This window comes from Aethalodelphis obliquidens, unplaced genomic scaffold (genome assembly GCF_003676395.1).
Source record: "Aethalodelphis obliquidens isolate GAN/ISIS:26980383/991018 unplaced genomic scaffold, ASM367639v1 scaffold2, whole genome shotgun sequence".
Lineage (NCBI taxonomy): Eukaryota > Metazoa > Chordata > Mammalia > Artiodactyla > Delphinidae > Aethalodelphis > Aethalodelphis obliquidens.
In genome coordinates, this window is record NW_020837946.1 from 60,309,500 (window position 1) to 60,328,567 (window position 19,068).

Sequence of the window (19,068 nt, forward strand, 5' to 3'; positions counted from 1 at the left end):
TGTTGAACCTCCCATTTACTGGATTTCATCTCTTCCTTTATTATGGTTTGCTTCCTCTTTTTTTAAAAAATATTTATTTGATCTATTTATTTATTTGGCTGTGTCGGGTCTTCATTGCGGCACGTGGGATTTTTCATTGCAGCACTCGTTGTGGTGTGCAGGCTTCTCTTTAGTTGTGGAATGTGGGTTTTCTTGCTCTAGTTGTGGTGCGCGGGGTCCAGAGTGCATGGGCTCTGTAGTCTGTGGCACACGGGCTCTCTGGCTGAGGCGCACATGCTCAGTAGTCGCGTTGTGCGGGCTTAGTTGCCCCGTGGCATATGGGATCTTAGTTCCCCGACCAGGGATTGAACCCACATCACCTGCATTGGAAGGCGGATTCTTTGCCACTGGACCACGAGGGAAGTCCCTGCTCCCTCTTTTTGGTAGAATACTTAATTCAGGGGCTTCCTAAGGAAAGTAAAATAATTTTTTTGTGAGACTTGATATATGAAAGCCTCTGCTCTATCATTACCTTTAGTTTGGCTGGGTATAGAATTTTAGTAATTTATTTTCCTCCTAATTTGAAAATATTATCTCTTGTTTTCTAGCTTCCAGTGTTGCCACTGAGCAGTCCAATACCATTCTAATCTTTATTCTGTTTTGAAACTTTTTTTTTTCCCCATTCTGGAGGGTTTTAAGATTTTTTTCTTTTCAGCATTTTGAAATTTCATGATGATATTCCTTGATGTGAGTTTATTTTTATTCATTGTGCTGAGCATTCAGGGGCTCTTTTAATTTGAAAGCTTATGTACTTCAATTCTTGAAAATATTCTTTCTACTTTTCTTCTATTTTTTTTTCCTGTCTAGAACTAGTAAATATAATAAATGTATGATCCTTTAGTTTTCTTTTCTCTCCTGTTTTCCTTCTGAACCTTCTATTGTTTCTTTTGTTGTATCTCTAATTTTCAAGAGTTCTTTTTGATTTTCTAAATATTTCTTTTAAAAATAGCATACTGTTCTTCTTTTATGGATGTAGTATTTTCTCTCACTTCTCCAAACATATTAGAGGCAGGGTTTTTTGTTTTTGTTTTTTTTAAAAATTTTTAAAAATTTTAAAAAAAAATTTTCTTCTCCCTGCAAAGTGTCTGTTTCTGTCAAGTTACTTTCCTTCTCTTTGTTTGGGTCTCTCTTTTTCATGTTAGTAGCTCTTCTCCTATGTCTGATGGTTCTTGGTCCTCTGCTCATATTAAAATTAAGATTGAGGCTTATTGGGAGCTTTGGGTTCATGGCAGGATTTATTAACTGGACCTTACTGTAAAGTTCTCTGGCTGGGCTCTTTTTCCGGGGACTCTCTAATGCCTGTATGTTCAGGTCTTTTACTTTGGATTGGGGAATCAGAATAATGATTTAGCCACGCATCTGGAGTATTAGATCTGGCTTTTTTTTTTTTTTTTTTTTTTGCGGTACGCGGGCCTCTCACTGTTGTGGTCTCTCCCGTCGCGGAGCACAGGCTCCGGACGCGCAAGCTCAGCGGCTATGGCTCACGGGCCCAGCCGCTCCGCGGCATGTGGGATCTTCCCGGACCGGGGCACGAACCCGTGTCCCCTGCATCGGCAGGTGGACTCTCAACCACTGTGCCACCAGAGAAGCCCTAGATCTGGCTTTTGATATTCTGGTTGCTGAGTAAGACAAAAGGGTTAGAGGTCTGCAACATTCAGTATGGAGATGGACTTTCATTTAATTACCTGTTTTCATCTGTGCCTGGTCTCCCTTAGTCCAGAGATCCTCTGTTAGACTCACCTAGTTGTCTTCCAGGGTTGGGAAAGGGCTAGTGGCCTGGCTGTGGTGGAGTATAGCAGGTAACTAATTACTGTATAAACAGGCTTCCGTCTAAGCCTCCTGTTCTCAGCTCCACCTTCACCATTACTTTTGGGGGTACTAGTATAGCCAATTCACAAGTCTTTGGCAAATTCTGTCATGTACATTGGATTGCTTTTTTGCTTTCCTCACTTCTGGTTTTCTTGGGCCTGCTAAGCCAGTTGTCATTTGCTCTTTTGCCCTCTAATCTTTTTTTTGTAAATTTATTTATTTATGGGCGATTTGGGTCTTTATTGCTGCGCTTGGGCTTTCTCTACTTGTGGTGAGCAGGGGCTACTCTTCGTTGTGGTGTGTTGGCTTCTTGCGGCGGCTTCTCTTGTTGCAGAGCATGGGCTCTAGGTGTGCGGGCTTCAGTATTTGTGGCACACGGGCCCAGTAGCTGTGGCTTGTGGGCTCTAGAGCGCAGGCTCAGTAGTTGTGGCGCACGGGCTTAGTTGCTCTGCGGCATGTGGGATCTTCCAGACCAGGGCTCGAACCCATGTCCCCTGCATTGGCAGGTGGATTCTTAACCACTACGCCACCAGGGAAGTCCCTCTAATCTTAAAAATGTAGTTGCTGTCTTCTTTTCTGTTCTCTTTGTCCTTGAGTTTCTGTATTGTTTTGTTTTTCATTCTTTAGTGTGATTTTTAGTGAAGAGTAGAGATTTGAAAGACAGCAGAGCTAAATGTACTAGTTCAGTCTCATCCAAAGCCACAGTATTTCTGAACCCCTGCTACTTTCATCTCATAGTTAGATGAGATGCATTTCTAAAAACACAAGATCTTTAGCTTTAACATAACTTCCTGTATTTACCCTTTCCCTCAGTTTCCCTTTCCCACCCTTTCAATCTAGAAGCAGATTTATTTTATTTTATCTTTTATTTATTAGAGTATTTTTATCTCTTTAGAATATCTTTATTTTATCTTTTATAGGTCCAGAGTATTGTTTTTTTCATTAGCGTGATCACAATACCCATTCTACCCTGATGTTTTGATTATACTACATAAATGGAGAGCTTTATATGCAGAACGTTTTTCCTTTTGGTTGCTTCTTTTTTTTTTTTTTTCTTTTTTTTTTGCGGTACGCGGGCCTCTCTCACTGTTGTGGCCTCTCCCATTGTGGAGCACAGGCTCCGGACGCGCAAGTTCAGCGGCCATGGCTCATGGGCCCAGCCGCTCCGCGGCATGTGGGATCTTCCCAGACCAAGGCACGAACCCATGTCCCCTGCATCGGCAGGCGGACTTTCAATCACTGCGCCACCAGGGAAGCCCTGGTTGCTTCTTTTTGAAGTCTTTAATTTTAATTTTTTATTTTGAAAGACTTCAAATATATTTAAAAATAGAATAGTATAATGAACCCCCATGTACCCATCACCTAGCTTCAACAATTATTAAATGTTGGCCAGTCTTTTTTTAATCTGTACTCTCCACTCTGTTCCCTACTGGAGCATTTGGAAGCCAATCCCATACACTCTATAGTTTCATATGTGATACTTCAAATATATATCTTTAAAAGATACAGGGGAGTCCTTCAGCTGTTGACCTAATAGAAAATAGAAAATCTGTTCTTCCAGCATAACTCTTGCATTACTCTTGCAGTGAGGATTCTGCTTTTCTTCAGAATTAATGTCATTAATAAGGCTTAATCATGCCCGTGGTTGCCACTGGATATTTCTGAGAGTCTAAGACGTGCATGGAAAAGACAAAGACATAACAAAGGCATAAATAGGGAGGAAAAAAAAGAGTGAGGAAGGGAAAGCCTATGTAAGATAGAGTGGAGCTGTGTGTGCTTCTGATGCTGCTTAGGAATATCCTTTTCTTGGAGAGCACTTTCAACCATATTTTAAGGTTGAAATAAAGGTAAAAAATTCCTGCTTCATTTGAAGGGTGATGTGGTTGGAGCTGAGGTGATAGAAAGTTGGAGTATGTTAGGGAGAATGACTAAAGTAGAAGAGGAGAAAATTTACAAATTGGAGATTGAACAACATGCTCCTAAGTAATCAATGGTTCATAGAAGGAATCAAAAGGAAAATCAAAAAATATCTTGAGACAAATGAAAATGGAAACACAGCATGCCAAAACTTAAAGGATGTAGCAAAAGCAGTTCTAAGAAGGAAGGTTATCGTGATAAACACCTACATTAAGAAAAAAGAAAAATCTCAAACAATCTACCTTTATACCTCAAGGAACTTGAAAGAGAATAAACTAATAAGCCCAAAGTCAGTAGAAGGAAATAACAAAGATCAAAGGAGAAATAAATGAAATAGAGACTAGAAAGACAGTAGAAAAGATCAATTAAACCAAGAATGGGTTTTTTGAAAAAATAAACAAAACTGACAAACATTTAGCTAGATTAAGAAAAAAAGAAGTCTCAAATAAAATCAGAAATGAAAGAGAAGACCTTACAACTGATAAAGATCGTAAGAAACTACTATAAACAGTTATACACCAACAAATGAGAAAACCTAGAAGAAATGGATAAATTCCTAGACACATACAACCTACCAAGACTGAATCATGAAGAAATGGAAACTCTGAACAGACGAGTTGCTAGCAAGGAGATTGAATCAGTAAACAAAAACCTCTTAATGAAGAAAAGTCCAGGACCAGATGGCTTCACTGATGAATATTACCAAACATTTTAAGAAGAATTAATATCAGTCCTTCTCAAACTCTTTCAAAAAATAGGAGGGTATACTTCTTCCAAATTCATTGTACAAGATCAGTATTACCCTGATACCAAAGCCAGACAAGGGCACTACAATAAAATTACAAGTCGGTATCCCTGATGAAGATAGATGCAGATATTCTCAACCAAATATTAGCAAACAGAATTCCGTAGTATACTAAAAGGATCATATACAGTAATCAAGTGGGACTTAATTCCTGAGATGCAAAGATGGTTCAACATATGCTAATACACCACATTAATACACTACAATGAAGGATAAAAATCATGATCATCTCAATAGATATAGATGCAGAAAAAGCATTTGACAAAATTCAAGATCCTTTCATGATAAAAACTCTTAAAGTAGGTGTAGATGGAATATACCTCAGCATAATAAGGGCTGTAGATGACAAGTCCACAGCTAACATCATACTCAGTAGTGAAAAGCTGAAAGCCTTTTCTCTAAGATCAGGAACAAGTCAAGGATGTCCACTGTTGCCACTGTTATTCAAAAAGTAATGGAAGTCCTTAGAGCAATTAGACAAGAAAAAGAAATAAAAGCCTTCCAAGTTGGAAAGAGAAAAATTAAGTTAATTAAATTAATTAAAATTAAAATTGTCCTTGCTTGTAGGGGACATAATATATGTAGAAAACCCTAAAGACTTTACGCTTACACAAAATACTATTAGACCTAATAAATGACTTCAGGAAAATTGTCGGATATAAAATCAGTATACAAAAATGAGTTGCGGGCTTCCCTGGTGGCGCAGTGGTTGAGAGTCCACCTGCCGATGCAGGGGACACAGGTTCATGCCCCGGTCCGGGAAGATCCCACATGCCGTGGAGCGGCTGGGCCCCTGAGCCATGGCTGCTGAGCCTGCGCCTCCGGAGCCTGTGCTCCGCAAGGGAGAGGCCACAACAGTGAGAGGCCCGCGTACCGCAAAAAAAAAAAAAAGAGTTGCATTTCAGTACACTAACAAGAAACTATTGGAAAGAGAAATTAAGAAAACAATCTCATTTACAATAACATTAAAAAGAAGAAAACAGGAATAAATTTAAGGAAGTAAAAGATCTGTAAACTGAAAACTATAAGACATTGATGAAAGAAATTGAAGAAGACATAAATAGAAAGATATTTTGTGTTCATGGATTGGAAGAGTTAATATTGTTAAAATGTCCATACTACCCAAAGTGATCTGTAGATTCATTGCAATCCCTATCAAACTTCCAGAGGCGTTTTTCACAGAAATAGAAAAAACAATCCTCACATTTGTATGGAACCACAAAAGACCCCAAACAGCCAAAGTAATGTTGAGAAAGAACAAAGCTGGAGGCATCACACTTCCTGAATTCAAACTATATTGCAAAGGTATAGTATTCAAAATAGTATGACATTGTCATAAAACAGACGTAGCTCAGTGGAACAGAATAGAGAGCCCAGAAATAAACCCATGCATATATGGTCAATTAATTTTTGACAGAAGAGCCAAGAATACACAGTGGAGAAAGGGTAATCTCTTTAATAAATGGTGTTGGGAAAACTGGACAGCCACAGGCAAAAGAATGAAACTGGACTCCTGTCTTAAACCATACACAAAAATCAACTCAAAATGGATTAAAAACTTGAACGTAAGACCTGAAACTTTAAACTCCTAGAAGAAAACAGAGAGAGTAAGCTCTTTGACTTCAATCTTGGCAATGATTATTTGAATTTGACATCAAATTAAAAAATAAACAAAATAAACAAAAGCAAAAATAAACAGGTAGGACTACATCAAACTGAAAAGCTGCACAGCAAAGGAAACAATCAACAAAAAGAAAAGGCAAGCTATGGAATGGGAGAAAATATTTGCAAACTACATATCTGATAAGGGGTCAATATCCAAAATATACAAGGAACTCATTCCACTCAGTAGCAAAACAAACTAAAACACAATTAAAAAATGGGCAAGGGACCACAATAGACATTTTTCCAAAGAAGACATATAGATGGCCAACAGGTACATGAAAAGTTGCTTAGCATTGCTAATCATCTGGGAAATGCAAATCAAAACCACAATGAAATATCACCTTGTACTTGTTAGGATGTCTGTGACTAAAAAGACCAAAGACAACAAATGCTGTCAAGGATGTGGAGGAAAGGGAACCTGTGTACACCGTTGATGGGAAAGTAAACTGGTACAGCTATTATGGAAAACAGTATGGAAGTTCCTCAGGAAGTTAAAATAGAGCTACTGTGATCCAGCAGTCCTACTTCTGAGTATATATCCAAAGGAAATAAAATCATCATCTCAAAGAGATTATCTGTACTCCTGTGTTTACTTTTTTTTTGTACTCCTGTGTTTATTGTAGCATTATCACAGTAGCCAAGGTGTAGAAACAACCTAAGTGTCCATTGACAAAAGAATGGATAAAGAAAATGTGGTGTGTGTATATATATGTGTGTGTGTGTGTGTGTATGTATATATATATGTATATTATTCCACATTCATACAATGGAATATTTTTCAACTTAAAAAAAAGGAAATTCTCTCGTTTGCAGCAACATGGATGAACTTGGAGGGCATTATGCTAAGTGAAATAAGCCAGACATAGAAAGACAAACACTCCATAGTATCACTTACATGTAGAATTAAAAAAAAAAAGTTGTACATGTAGAAACAGAGTAGAATAGTGTCTAGGGGGTGGGAGAAATAGGAAGAGGCTGGAAAAAGGGCACAAACTTTGTTATAAGATAAATAAGATCTGAAGATCTAAGGTATAACATGCTGATGATAATACTGTATTGTATAATTGAAATTTGCTGAGAGAGTAGAACTTAAGTGCTCTCGTCAAAAAAAAAAAGGTAAATATGTGAGGTGATGGATGTGTTAATTAACTCAATGGTGGGAGTCCTTGCACAATATATACATATATCAAATCATCACATTGTACACTTTAAATGTATTATAATTTTATTTGTCAATTATACCTTAATAAGTTGAAATTTTTAAAAAGCAGAAGGGGTTGGAAAGAAAACTGTCAAATCATGCTGGTTGTTTATTTTGTACTCTATCTTTCATACATTTTTACCAGTTGACTTTTAGTTTCTCTACTTCTGTTGGTCTTTTCAAGACCAATAGAATATTTGAATATTTATAAATATTTCAAATTCAAATATTTACATGTGTGATGATGGATGTTAAAATGTTTAGATGTTTTCCACAATGTTATTAAATTTTTTTTAAGTTAAGATTATTGAAAGATTTAGTAGGTTTGATATACTTGTCTCTAGCCTATCAACCTGCTAAGAAAAATATTTTAGAAACTTGTTTTATTGTTAAGTATCATGCAAATACAGAAAACCATATAAAACAAATGTATAACTTAATGAATTATGAGACAAACACCTGCTAAGGCAATTTTAATGTCTTTGAATTACTATTGAGGTATAGAAAAATATAATTAATTAGTAAAAGGGTGAAACTTCTATCAAAAGCTATTTTAAATGTCAGAAAAGGGTAAATCAACATTGATTTGTAGGCTTTTATAAATGAATGGCAATGCAAATTGCCATTACAATATTTACAATATTAAATTACAATTATTTCACTTTGTGAATAATATTTATATATTTAGATAGGAATATTATTTCCGGAGTTGCAAATAGTGTGAAAATGACATCTAATAGCACTATTATTATGTTGTGATAACAGATTTATTTGGATTATGTCATATGTCCTCAGGGCAGAAATGCTCTAAATTTTGACTTTTATATAGCCCTTAGGGTATTACTAGCACCTTTTTTTTTGATAGCACCTATTACAAAAGTCAGCTGCCCAGTAGTTTAAAAGTTCAGAGATCTTCTGTATTGTTCTACAGTTTATGAGTATCACTCAAAGCCACACAGAGTGATAGCTGAACACTATTTATGCAGTTTGTTATTCATAACTTTCACGTTAGAATTTCAAGCTTCAGTTGGTTGAATCTGCAGATGCGGAACCCTCGGATGTGGAGAGCCAGCTGTAATTCAGAAAGTACTCTTGGATGATAAGAATGCCTTCAAGCAGGAGAGTTACTAGTTATTTTAAAGGTAGAACTTAAAGCACTGAAAAGATACTCTGAAAAGTTTTCAGTGATGAAAACTTCTCAAGTAAACAAAGGTTGTTTTTCCTCCCTTTTCTTTATTGACATTCTGTGATTCACTTTTCCTGAGGAGTAACATGTAGTATATTTTCAGGAAAACGTGCTTTTTAAAAAAAAATGAAGAGTTTTGTTGTACATTCAGAGCTGTATATTGTTCATTTTTGTAGTAAATGCATGTAGGGGAAGGATGTCTATCTTTCTTTTCTAAAACATACACTCGGGATGTGCTTTAGTTAACCTAAGGCCCCATTTCTAACTTTCCCTCCAGGAACTACAATTGGAACATGCAAGACAAGCCTTTGCACTGAAAGACAAAAGCAAAAGTGGCATGATTTCTGGTCTGGATTTCAGTGACATCATGGTTACCATTCGGTCTCACATGCTTACTCCCTTTGTGGAGGAGAACTTAGTTTCAGTAAGTAAAAAGCAACCACTTCAACTTTCTGTTTCCTTAAACCTTTGAAACCATTGTCCTGGATTGCATCCCTGGGCCTATCTCACTCTCAACTATTCCAACTTTATGCTTGGTTAGTAGTAGGTAAACAGGTGTGTGTAAGGGAGGTGGTGGTGGGGGTGATAGTGAATAGTCTTTCCCCAGATCATAGCTGCTTTTTTCAGCACCACCATCTTGCTCTCATGTATTTCCAAATTGTTTATTTCCATTTACAGAGTCCCCCTAAAGAAAACAGGGGAGTTTGTAGACAAGGGTGTGCAATTACTTTTTCCAGTGGGCAGTACTTCGCTCAGACACTACTGCCTTCACCTGTGGCCTCTTTCCATCCCACCAGGCTCCCAAAGCCTTGCTATAAGGATGGCTCCTTCCTTTGTTGCCAGCAGGGTGCTGTTTGCTAGAGGAATCATCACTGGCCTCTACACTGTTTTAATAACCATGGCTGTGGCAGAAGGTATGGAGGAAATATGTGGGCGTCAGCTTCTGTGGCTCACTCCTCTCTCTGCCCCTTCACCTGTGCATTCAGTCTGCATGGACCAGACAGTTTTTTGTTCTCTACACTGCTAATCTCTGTAAAGCAATCATCTGGACCAATAGCAAACTGATGTCATCCACTTCCTCACAAAGAATGGTGAAACTGTCCTCACTTATCAGTTTTCTTGTTCATGTGTTGTACTTATGTATAAGTTTTTGATTGCTGCTTGTTTTAAATGGAGGGAAGCCAATGAGTGCTTTTGTTGTTTCAGCTGAAGATCATTATCCCTTATTCAGACTGGGGGTAGAAAGATCAACTTCTGTTCTTTTTCTTCAGTGAATTTGAACATGGAGCATGTCACTTTCTCCTACACATTTCACCTCCTTGACACTCATCTCCCACTCCCCTACCCTCACCTCGTACCCCAGCCAAAAAATGAAAGGAAGGAAAGAAAGAAAGGGAGAGAAGGAGGGAAGAAGGAAAGAAAATCCTAGAGAGAAGGACTCAGTGCCTTGGGGTGAGGGGTCCCATCTAATCTTTTCCAGTTGGGTTAGATAGACCTGTTACAGCCTCAGTTTACCAAATGCCGTCTCAATTTCTGGAGGAACGTGTTAAATAATTTGAGTCTGGCGTTTGGGTCGCTGGTATCCAAATTCAGGCTAATACAAATATCATATATATTTAGGTTAATGCATGTGTGTGAGGGATGGTGGGGGTGGGAACATATGCCCAGCATTACCTATACTGTCCTTAATGTAGACCTTTATGATTAACGTTGTCACACTGGTATTTCTATGAGTATTTCTTTTGAGTTTTTAATAGAGAATGTTTTTAATCATCTGGGTTCCTCTGCCTCTTGGCTTAGAAATTAGGCTTTTGCAAGCTACGAAAAATATTCACTTTTGAGTCTATGTCCAAGTGTTGGACAGAGGGAGAAATTACTTCCTCACCCTGTAGAGGTAATGAAGGCCACATTGTCCCCCATCCTTCCCCAGGCATGAGAGAGCCTCTTTAGCGCTATTCTACTAAAGACATGATTTATATCCCTAGATTTTCTCTACATCTTTTGGAGCTTTTGGTAGTTGTACCTTTTGTGATAGAGATTCAGAACCTAGCATGGACGTTTTATATCTTAACTATAACAATAAACTTAAAAAGGAAAAGATTAGGAGAGTTGACATAGTGAAATAGTCTTAAAATTTAAAGTTACCACTGGTTTTTGTATATGTGTGTGGGGAAAAAAGCAAGTTTAAAAAATGCTCCTTATATTGTACATTGAGGTTTGGATTATCCAGAACTAGCAGGAGTTCCATAGTTGAAGGTCTTGAAAATCCTGTTTAAATAATCATTGGTTTTGATCTGTGATAATTGTATTTGTTGTTTTTGACCTTATAGGTAGATGAACCATGAAGTCCAACTTCCAGATGTTGCTTTCTTCCTTAACACCTAAATTACATAGACTTCCTTGAGGGCATGAAACACACTGACAGTGTTTTAGCACGATACCTTCCTTGTATTTATGGACTGGCTGTTAATCATTTTAGTAATGAAGACTCCTTTGGATCTTCTTTGAGAAAAGTTCAGTGTCCATAAATGTATTTTTTTGGTTTTGTTTGTTTGTTTAACTTTCTGTGTTGTCATTTCCTAGGCAGCTGGAGGAAGTATCTCACACCAGGTTAGCTTCTCGTACTTCAATGCATTTAACTCCTTACTGAATAACATGGAGCTTGTTCGTAAGATATATAGCACTCTAGCTGGCACAAGGAAAGATGTTGAAGTCACAAAGGGTAAGATTTTTAAAATATACGTTGATTCGAATCTCAGCATTTTCACTTTATCTAGGGAATGAGGTTGGTCTAAGTTTACTACTCTGAAGCCAGGTCTAGAAAGTATGTTACCATGTATGTATGCTTCACTTGGGTCATAATGGTCTCCAGAAGTTCAGGTGGATTTAATGGGATGCTGAGGTCAGGAATGGAAAAGTGGCTTTGACAGTTTTGAAAAGAACCTTGGCCCAGTCTGTCAAACAGGTTAGTGGCAGTGGCTTGTTTGTATGAGGAAGGAGTTGCCACAGAAAGATGGGCAAGCCTACTCCTTTTGCTGAATTGTAGTGGGAAGTTTTAGGTGACTGGAGAAGAGCCAATTCTTTTGTCTTGTAACTCTGGAGACCAAATCAAATAAACAAGACAAGAGAGAGGATCCTAAAGAGATTGTTTTATCTCTGAAGCTAATTTATCTTTATCTGCTTTTACTGTTTCATCATCTTAACATTTTATCTTTTGCCACCTTTCATACTTTTGTGGTTATTTCTATATAATTGAACTTAGACATTGAAATTCAGTTTTAGCCTTTTAAAATAATACTGAAATGTTTTTAGCTTTCAGATAGTAGTTGGTTAAGGTAGAAGTTTGTTATATGTTAAGAATCTTCTAAGATTTTAAAATATTTTCTTTTTCTTCCAGAGGAATTTGCCCAGAGTGCCATACGCTATGGACAAGTCACCCCACTAGAAATTGATATCCTGTACCAGCTTGCAGACTTATATAATGCTACAGGGTAACTATTCCAATAATTCTTCATGATATTTTTTAGGACAGTTATTTTAACGTGAAGCAGTGGTGTTCTTTTAAACAATAGTTTATTCAGTATATACATTTCAAGAAAGAGAGAGAGACAGATAAGAGAAACAGGGGAGGAAGGAGAGACAGATGAAGACAGACTAAAGATAGGGGGAGATGGAGGGAGGGAAAGGGAAAGAGGACAAGAGGGGAAAAAAGAGAGAGGAGGGGAAGAAAAAAGGGAGGGAAGAAATGGAGAGAGAGGGTGAAAAGAAAGGGAGTAAGCGGTTGAAAGGGAGTAAGGTGTGAGAGAGGGAAACGGGAAAGGAAGAAAAATGATAGAGGAGGGGGAGAGGGAAGTGACAAAAAGTAAGAGAGGGACAGAAAAATTGATTTAATCTGGACTCTAGAGGTGTTAGGAATTTTTAGTGATTAGTGGACATCTGCCTAAGTTTAAAATAAATTGAAGTACATGTTCAGGAATCTTATAATCTTTTTGATTCATTGTGAATGGGGATTTTACTAAACAGTGTATACCATTTTGTGTTGGAGAGTATCATTTTCTTGAAATATGCCTGTGACATTATCATCATAGTTAAGCTCAGATGTTTTATGCCTCTGTTTTATTGATTGAGAAAACCCAAAGCACATAGAGAGTATTTAATTTGCAAAATCTCATGCAAATCCAGACGAAAAACCCTTGTCTTTGGGCACCAGTAGGACCTGTGTGATCTGCTAAGTGATCAGATTTTATTAGTCACCTGTAGTAGTTACTTAAGTGTAGGCATATCTGAAAAAATGGGTTTTAACCCTAGAACTGAAGACTAATAGAAGTTGAGTGTACATAGATGATTTATTACCTTCCTGCTACATAATGAATTGTTGAGCTGGAGATGAGACTGGATAAGCCAGCCCGTCTTTGGTGATTGACATGAACTATCAGGCCATGTCTCATCCATCTAGAATTCACATTTTTAGCAAAGGTATTATACCTCCATGATAATAAACGCTTTCAAAAAGTGCTTCTCAAAACTGGATCTGACGTGATGTACTAGCCAGTTCAGGGAATGTACTTATTTTAAAGTAAAATTTTTTTGAAACAGTAGTGCATTCGCGTAGTTCAAAACTCTTAAGAGTTTAAAAGAGCATGCCGTAAAAATGTTTCCCTTCTACCCTTCTCCCTTTTCCCCTTAAAGACAACCAGTATTTATCACTTATTTTTATCCTTCTCAAGAGACTTTGCACTTATGCATATTTAATGCATGTGTGTATGAACTGTCAATGTTTATACTTTGCTTCTGGCAAGAATTATTTCTTTAATTTTATTATCTGTCTTTGGAGTCATTAAATTTGTGTACTCCACATTATTTCTTTAGAGTCTTTTGCTTTTTGTGTGGCAAGCAGTGTCTGAAGTTTTTTTTATTTCTCTCACTAAAATGATCTGTGTGCATAGAGAAATACTACTTTTAAACCATAGTTCGTTTTACCCTCTTTTTTTCTGAAGAAAGATGATCTTAGTATGAGGAGTTTGTTGGTATCTAACAGTTCTTTCTTTCCTGTGTTTTTGCCTGAAGGCGCTTGACTTTGGCAGATATTGAGAGAATAGCCCCATTGGCTGAGGCGGCCTTACCTTACAACCTGGCAGAACTTCAGAGACAGGTAGGAGGAGTCTCATAAACAGAATCACCTTCAAAAATGCCGAAGTAATATGTACATGACAGCCTCAGGCTCCTGAACCTATGAAAATTAAAAACTGCTTTACAGAAAGACTTTACTTAGCTCAAAGACTACCTTTATAGAACTTTTACCCTTACCCTCCCAGAGTATTTTATGGAGCAACTAGATTTATGTTTGTGGTTTTTTCTTTTAGCTTATTAAGATGAGGAAAATAAGAGTGCAGACATACATGGGCTTGGCTTCCCTCCCCCTAGGAGTAGCAGTTTTTTCCTTTCATTTGTCTAGTGACATTGAAAGATAAGTGTTAAGTTCATTTTGTATCATTAAACTGATATTTATAGGGTTTTTAAAATACAAAACATTCCTTCACTGAAATAAATCTTTCTGAGAATGTGTCTTATAGATTACAACAGTAACACAGGAAAACTATCTAATTAATGAATCAGAAGGAAAACCTTGATTATTATTACATTTTTGATAATATTAGTTTTTTGTTTGAGTGATAAAAACAATAGCTCTGAGTCCTATAAAGTTAATGCAGTCTTATTTCTGGTTTCAAAAATACTGTCTTGGTAGGAAAATAAACCCCATGATATTACCTTGAATAGTGGAATGGAGCAGTTTTATAAAAATCTGATTTAAACTGAAGCCCTACTTCTGGAGCATTTGGAGGAAGCCTCAGTTGCAGCAATGGTCATATAGTTTTGGTTGCGGGGGGTGGTGAGGGTTATAGGAGGGCTAGTCCTTGTCTAATACACATGAGACCCGTGTCCCTCATGATTCTTTGGGAGACTGTGATGCCCTTTGAGGCTAGGAGATATGGAGAGGGTGTGGGGAGAGGGGGGATGAAGACAGGAGACAAGAAGAGAGAGAAGAAAGCTACATGGGCATGCCATGGAAAGAGACCAAGTCTGCTTTTTCTTTACTGCTACCACACTGTTGAATAGCCACATGTGCTAGTGGAAGATCTAGGTATTTAAGTGTGGTTCACTGTGGGAAGTTTCAGTAGCAAATCTTTCTTCTACTTGAACTCCATGGAATGATGGTTCTGCCTCTGAAATGAATTAGAATTTCCAGCTTTTCTTTGTAAAATAAACAAGAACTTTTGTAGTCAGGTAAGTAAATTGAAAATGGAAAATAATTGCTTTTATATCTGCATTTTATGTTAATACTTTGCTTGATGTGTGTAAATTAAAATATATCTGTAACTCACTGTGATTTACCCTCTTTAGTAGCAAAAAACTCTTATCTGCTGACATCAGAGTTTCTTTTCGTTACACGTTCTCAGATCCTTTAAAAAAAATAGATGGATTTATTCCAATTCATTGATTTATAGTAAAATTTAATAAAATTATTTAAAATTTGAGATGTATTGAAATATTTAGAGTTCTTACTGAATTTAATTTCATATATTGTAGTACACATTTATAAAAATTTATTCTTGAAGTTTGAAAAAATTGCATTTCAAAAGGAGATACTTTTTAGTGTTACAGGTCTATTAATAGAGCTTTCCTTGGGGGTGTCCTTAATATTTGTAACTGGGGAATATCTCATTTAGCTTATTAAAAACAATGTGATGAATTAAAAAAACCCACTCATTTCCTCCTTTCTAAGCCTTTCTGCCACTCTTTTTTGTTTTACCTGCCTTTCTTGCCCCTAGCGATTTTCCTGGAGGCCATAAATGAAAGTTACTTTTGTAATCTTTGGCGCCCTAAGTCTGTGTCGCTCATATTTCTGATTCCTTAGGAAGGTGATGTAATTCTGATACTGTTGGAAATTGTTTTGAAGACAGATTCGAAGATGATTTGCCTTCAGTGGCAGCACGGGTGCTTTTTATGCTGGCATGGATGGCCTCAAAGCTCTTGTCAGATACTTAGAAAATGGGCAGTGATAAAAACCACTACTAACTCTTCTTACCCTTTGTTTCTGATTGGCATCCAGGATGGTGGTAGAGTGCCTTCTCTGCCTTTTCTCTAACAGTAGGATGGCACAGGGATCTGCAGTCTCCAGAGAGCATGTAGAGATCCTGGGTGTTCTTACATTGGTCTCAAAGGAGGAAGGTCAGAGACTGTATTATTTTTCCTTTCACATATCAGCTAGATTGGGTAGTCTTATTGCTGAGGGTTAGGAACAGAGAAATAAAATGAAGATTTTAAATCTGTTTTTTCCCTGTAAATTAGGGTAAAAACAACACCTGGGAAAATAAAACTCAAAGAAGTCATAAATAATTTTTAGAATTTCATAGAAATAGATTTATGAAGATTATTTAAGAGGGATTCAAGTTAATATCCCCAGTTATATCCATTGTAATTCTGACCTTTACTGTCCTTGGCATCTGGTACAAGTTTCTGTGGGCCTCACTTTCTCATTTAGTAAAATTAGTACCTGCAGATATTTCTAAGAATCCTTTAAGTTCTTGCATTCTGTAAAAGTTATGTGAATCAATAGATTTTTTTTCTTTTTCAAAAATTTTAGTATATCTTCCTTTTTCCTTGTAACATTAAAAGCTATGTAAGGAATATAGGCTAGGACCCAAGTAGAATAATATAAAAATATGCCTAAGTTATTATAGCAAACAAAGTAATAAACTTTCTGCAGGTTTCAATCTAGAAACAGGTTTTTTCAGTTAACGTATTTTAGATTTATGAGGCATTCTAAGGCAGCCATATAGACTTCAATTTTAGTGACTGACTTGTCTTTTAAAATTCTCTAAGCCACAGAATTACATTAGTGCTAACCATAACTGTTTCCATGTCACTTTCAGAAGACATTTTTGATTCTCTTATTTTTTCTATACTACCAAATATGAATACATGATTATTTACATTTTGTATGTAGATAGGAAGGGGCTTCCCTGGTGGCATAGTGGTTGGGAGTCCGCCTGCCGAGTCAGGGGACACGGGTTCATGTCCCGGTCCAGGAAGATCCCACATGCCACGGAGCGGCTGGGCCCGTGAGCCATGGTCGCTGGGCCTGCGCATCCAGAGCCTGTGCTCCGCAACGGGAGAGGCCACGACAGTGAGAGGCCCGTGTACCGCAAAAAAAACCCAAAAACAAAAACAAAAAAATAGGAAGGAAGGCATGTTTTGTTGTTATCTCAATCTATGAAAGTTGTTATGAAAGCACATATGCATGATGGAGAATCTGTGAGTTCAGAAATAGAAGTTATGAGAGAGGCAGAGGTTAAGAACTTGGGGACTGATTATGTAACATCTTTCCTTTCTCAGTTTCCTCATTTATTAAGAAGGGACAGTAGTATCCATCTCATAGGGTTATTGTGAGAATTACATGAGATAATGCACTTACACCTAGTAAGCATGCAATAAATGTTAACTGCTGTTACAGTTGTTGTTATTGTTGCTAAATACGAGAAAGCTATCTGAGCAAACTCCAAGTTGGGCTCAAATATAGACATGACACAACTCCTTCATCCACCTTCATCCACTTTCCTTAGGTGGAAGGGGATGGAAAGTGAGGAAGAATTATATCTTTGTATTTTCTTCTTTATTCCCTGAAATGTTTTGCTTTTAAAATTTTTGTGCTGGCTGAAATTCTACGTTGTATTTTTTTTTAAATTATGACTGATATATATCATATAGAAAAAAAAATTCTCACCCCATACCATACACAAAAGTACGTTCCAGTTGGGATGTTCTAAACTTGAGAGCTTAGAGAAGATAACATAGGAGATTATATTCATAATCGAGAGATAAGCAAAGATTTCACAAACAGGGCACAAAATACCTGTCATAAAGAAAACGATTAATAACTTGAACTTCATTAAATTTAAGAACCTTTGTTCATTAAAACATATCACTGAAAGGGTGAAAAGACAGGCTACACAAAAGGGAAAGATAGAAGATATCCAAATGGGGAAGGGAAGAGGAGGGGAGGGGAGGGGATGGGAAGTTAGTTCAGCATCATTAGTAAACAGAAAAAAATACACATTAAAACTACAATTAGATGCTGTTTTATACTATCCAGATTGGCCGATATTATACTCTGACAATGGCAAGTGTTGTTTAGGAGGTGGAGGAATGGGAACTGTCAGAAACTTCTGGCGTCACAACTTTGGAAACTATTTGGGAGTATCAGCTACAATTGAAGAGACATATATCCTGTGACCTGACAGTTCCTCTCCCAGGTGTAGTCCCTAACAGGAATAAGTACATTAAAAGGAACATGCAACAATGTATATAGCAGCATTATTTGCAGTAAGTGTCCATAGTAGAATGGGTAAATATGTTGTGGTATAGAGATGACCAGTGAGAAAATTGGAAATTTTTAATTGGGTAAAATGGGTTAAATAAAAGGAGGTGGGTTGCAGAGAGAAGAGGATGTGACATTTTTGAAGCATGAAGTGCTTTGGAGGTTAAAGACCAATTCTATCTAGCCCAATGTGAGAATGAGTAGGCAACTTCTTTTCTTTTTTCTTTACTGTATACCACGTAATTGCTTTTTCAACTATATGGGGTAAATTATCGATGATGGACCTGCTTGGGCATATAAATACTTTTTTTTAAAAGTTTTGTTTCTATGGGAAATTACATTCAAGCTACAGACCACTCACACAAAGAACTTTTGGAATATAAGCTGGCTTGGGTTCTATCAGAACATTATTAGAATGATTTTTCTCTCTGTTTTCTATATAGCATTTCTTAGACAAATAGGAGTTTGTCTCTTTGTGTGTTTTGCATTCTAATGGACCTTCTTGAGAACTTTGTTTTCATGAGTAAAGAGAAAGCGTTACAATCCACTTACTCTTTTCTTTTTTTTGGAACTTTTAACCTCTGTCATCTGCAATAGTTTTACCATAAATGGAAATCTGTTCTCAAAAAGGAGGCGATTGGGTTTCTATACTAGTTTTATTTATGTATTTATTAGCCATTTACCTCATTTAAAGTATTAGAATTAAAGACTTATTACAGTCTCTAACACAATTTAACCTCACCTCTCACTGAGAAAAAAGTATATATCGTCACAGCTTTGGGTTTTAATCTTGTTTTATGAGGCCAAGAGTATGGAATTCAAATTCAGGCATACTAAATTCATAGATGTGATTTGCAGACAAAAGAATTTTATTTTCCCTAAGCTTATTTTGCTGTTACAGTCATACATTTTAGTTGGTGTAAAGTCTACTTCCCCTCTCCCGCCACAACCCATGCTCAGTATAAAAGACTTCAGCTTTTCCTTCCTTTCCTTCTGTCCGTCAATAGTGTGCCATTTGGAAGAGGGAGTTCTCATCGTTGGGTTGGCATACTCCATGAAGCGGCTTG

At 37.0% G+C, this 19,068-nt stretch overlaps 1 protein-coding gene across 2 annotated transcripts in view; it reads left to right on the plus strand.

Moving 5' to 3' along the window:
• SLC25A12 (solute carrier family 25 member 12) overlaps positions 1-19,068 on the plus strand; it is a 91,377-nt gene that overhangs the window by 38,896 nt on the left and 33,413 nt on the right. For both annotated transcript variants that reach the window (XM_027128293.1, XM_027128304.1), the window contains 4 exons: positions 8,900-9,046; positions 11,206-11,344; positions 12,020-12,113; positions 13,690-13,774. In XM_027128293.1, coding sequence (XP_026984094.1) covers positions 8,900-9,046; positions 11,206-11,344; positions 12,020-12,113; positions 13,690-13,774 — 465 coding nt within the window. The remainder of the gene's footprint in view (positions 1-8,899; positions 9,047-11,205; positions 11,345-12,019; positions 12,114-13,689; positions 13,775-19,068) is intronic.